Genomic DNA, 3,342 nt, shown 5'->3' with positions numbered 1-3,342 from the left:
CTGGCTTATATATATTATGGGCCTTGGAGCCCGCTTTTGTGGGCCTTTATTGGGCCTCTGGCCCAATTAGAAAGGGGCAAGTTCGTAATAGTTTGCAGTAACGTCCCTCTACGTTTCTCAATAGACCAGCGTAGTCCATTCAAAGATTGTTAACGCACTACCGTCCCAACAAATTGATGTGGTGCTTTTAGTTTCTCTCTCTTGCTTAGCCTTTTTATATGGATAGTTTGAGTTTCTGTACTAGTCGGGCCACATTAGTTACAGTGAAATCGACTAGATCAATGTTACTTTAAAGTCAATCGGTGCACCTCCTTTGAGAGTGTGGTATTGTTTTATATGTTTGGTCGTTACTTTTCACATCAAGGCAACTCTATGCTAAAGCGCAGGTCATCTAAATCAATTTTCAACTTATCTACTTTCAAATATTGGACTTTTCAACTTAATTTAGACTAGAAAGACAAAATAATTAATATTTAGACTTTAGAAACGATAAGTATGTTATAAGCTAGATACTTCATTTATAATTTTTTCAGAAGAAAACTATAACCGGAACATTTCGCGTAATACCGGTATGGAAGGGCTCACGAATTTGTGGAAAGGAGTAAAGTGCAGAAATTATAAAATTGTAGGACCAAATATGGCATTTTGTTAATAGTAAGGGAAAGATTTAGATGCCATTCAAGATGAAAACCATCGGAAGAGGAGCAGGGAGAAGAAGCTCCGAAGCTGTAGAAAAATGGCGGCAATGAGTGACAGAGAAATGGAATTGCTGCTCTCGAGCTTCGATCAGATTTACCAAGTACGTAAAGATCATTCCCATCTTCCATTTTCTGCTCCAAGGCGCAGCCCAATTCGATGTGCTTGAGCTTCAGTTAGGTTCGTCTGCATCCGCTTTCTCGGGAAACAACCACTCAAATCACTTTTGTTTGCTGAACGCTCAATAACGCAATGTGCAGTGAATGTGTGGAAAGTGGTTGCCTTAGACTGTAATCGGTCGCTTAAATTGAATTTCAGGACTTCAAGAGCGGGATGGAGGAGATCCAACAGCTGAAATCGAACTGTCAGGCCGAAACAAAAAGGGGGGAGGCTCTCGAAATTGCTTGCGATAGTGTTAAGCGAGGTCTGCGTCCTTGCTGAATCTCTCCTAATTAAGTGTCTTGGTTTTTCCTTATCTGTTTCGATCGATTGTGTTTGGTTGCATATAGTTTTGGTTGTTTCAATCCAATTTGTACTGCTAATTGTAAAGGGGGGGCCATTGCCGATGTAAGATTTTCATATCGTCAATTGATTTTTGTATTGGAAAATTGGCAACCTCATGAAGACTGGAAACAGAAAGAATTAACAGAAGTGAAAAGGGACACAATTTATGAGACTGCACGTTGTTATGTTTATGCTTTATGAGTTGGAACGATGCCCGGCTTCAAATTGAAGATGAATTTTAGTCTTTGAAACCAGTCATAAATTACTTGCTTGATTTCATAAATTACTCCGTCTATAAACGTCTTTACCTTGATGCCAGCTTGACAAGGTGTTTGTTGACTATATTGGACAAAATCTTGGCTTAACCGGGGAAGTCTTGGATCGAGAAATTTCAAGCACTTTGCTTTTTCTTGGGCCTATTGTTTTGTTCCTATTGTATTAATAGTACTGTTAGTGTCCTGCCTTGAGTTGAAATTCACAGGAAATTTTTTGGTTTATTGAACCTTGCAGATAATGAAGCTTCAGATACTTCTTTCTTCCCAAGTTGTGTTAGATTTTTTTCTTCATGAGAGATGGCCCGGTTTTTGTAGCTTTGTCTTCACTGATTGCTTCATATAATTTACAGCTTGAACACTACTTAAAATGCCAAAGATTGGAAGAGGAGCTGAAGAGAGTAACTGCTGAACATCAGGATATTGAAAATGTAGGGTTGTGATCTATCCTTTCTGACAGTAGTATATTTATGTAATCTCCTTGCTGTGAATTCCATGAACTTTGAGTGGCAAATACTTGGCAAGCTTGTTAACTCGAGAAGTTTTGGACAATAGTACCTCCTTTTGAGAAAATTATGTGCCAGATGCTTGCATTCCATAAGCAGGAGCATAAAAGAACTCTCGAAGGGTTAAAGCAAGATTATAAGCCAAATTTGGAGAATTGGAGGCTCAGATTTGGTCAATCTCTTTCATTGATGTCGAGTGTTCTCGAAATGCATTAATGCTTTCTTTAGCTGAAGGACAAATGCCTGTTGACTATAGGTTCTTTGAACGCCAAAAACAATCAGATGAAGCGACCATAAATCATCTCTGCCAAGATTTAGCAGCACACAAGTGTCATATCCACTCTCTGGCAAGCAGGCTGGAGCAGAGGCACTCTGATTTCAGTTCAAAATGTGAGTTCCTGAAGACAAATATAGTAATCTGGCAATCATGTGTAGTGTATGAACTTAGTCATTTTCCTTTTAACAGATCAGACTGAGATTCAGGACTTGAGAGACTGTCTTCTGCTCGAACAGGACGAGAAGAATGGGTTGAGTAAGAAACTTCAAGCTTCGGAAAAAGAATGTGAGTCAACCTTTGACATAGTTTGACAGCTATTAGAACAGATCCTCTGTGCTTGATAATGTCCATAGGTTTTTATTTTTTTGATGCAGTGTTGATGAGCAGAACAAAGCTAGCTCAAGAGCAAAAAACCTCGGTTTCGAGCCAGCAGGTTGAGGCACTGAAGCAGAAGATCATGAAGTTGAGAAGAGAGAATGAAATTCTCAGAAGGAAGCTTCAAAGTTCTCAGGAGGGCTAGCTAGTCCAATATCTGATGCATTCTGTACTGTGGACATATAATTAGATGTATATGAAATCTGTTCAAATGTATTGTCGGGTGAAGTTATTGGGTATTTTCCGCTGAAACTGTTTGCCCCTTCATACTAGCTTTATTTCCTGCTACGTGTTCTTGGAGAACAGGAGAGCGAGCATTGTTAAGTTTAATTTTCTGCACAAATTCATTGGTGACATAATATGTCATCGCAGTTAAGTTGGATGGATCGCAGTTAATTTTCTACTTTCTTAGATGTCTCTGCTATGATTAGCTGGAACAGATAAAATGCTACATTAGGTTCTTTACTTATATCAGCTATGCAATTTTTTCCTATCTAGAATTCCTTAAGTCCTATTTGCTCGAGAGACCTCGTTTTACTATGTCAAAAGCAGTAGGACTTAAATAGCTTTTTGCTGTGACATCGACAAATACTTCCTCATTTACAATTTCTTGATTAAGACTTGAGAAACACAGTGTGAATTAGATCCAATAAACTCATTCCTGCCATTAGCATAGAGCCTCGAGTTGCTGTATGCTAGAGTCATCACAAAA

The 3,342-nt window shown here is 38.7% G+C and overlaps 1 protein-coding gene across 4 annotated transcripts; it reads left to right on the top strand.

The window, feature by feature from the left end:
- The first annotated feature begins 671 nt into the window (after positions 1-671).
- LOC116195947 (protein At-4/1-like) lies at positions 672-3,033 on the top strand. Of its 4 annotated transcripts, none has more exons than XM_031525397.1 (6): positions 672-799; positions 1,015-1,120; positions 1,826-1,903; positions 2,235-2,368; positions 2,445-2,540; positions 2,630-3,033. In XM_031525397.1, coding segments are annotated over exons 3-6 (378 nt in total). In that variant the 5' UTR covers positions 672-799; positions 1,015-1,120; positions 1,826-1,901; the 3' UTR covers positions 2,776-3,033. The 4 variants fall into 4 exon arrangements, with proteins under 4 accessions (XP_031381257.1, XP_031381258.1, XP_031381256.1 ...); XM_031525398.1 differs by having other exon boundaries at positions 1,711-1,903; XM_031525396.1 differs by having other exon boundaries at positions 689-876; positions 1,711-1,903.
- Positions 3,034-3,342: the final 309 nt, after the last annotated feature.

This window comes from Punica granatum, chromosome 2 (assembly GCF_007655135.1).
Source record: "Punica granatum isolate Tunisia-2019 chromosome 2, ASM765513v2, whole genome shotgun sequence".
NCBI classification, from domain to species: domain Eukaryota; kingdom Viridiplantae; phylum Streptophyta; class Magnoliopsida; order Myrtales; family Lythraceae; genus Punica; species Punica granatum.
The sequence above is the reverse complement of the archived record's forward strand: the minus strand, read 5'-3'. Positions and strand labels throughout refer to the sequence as shown.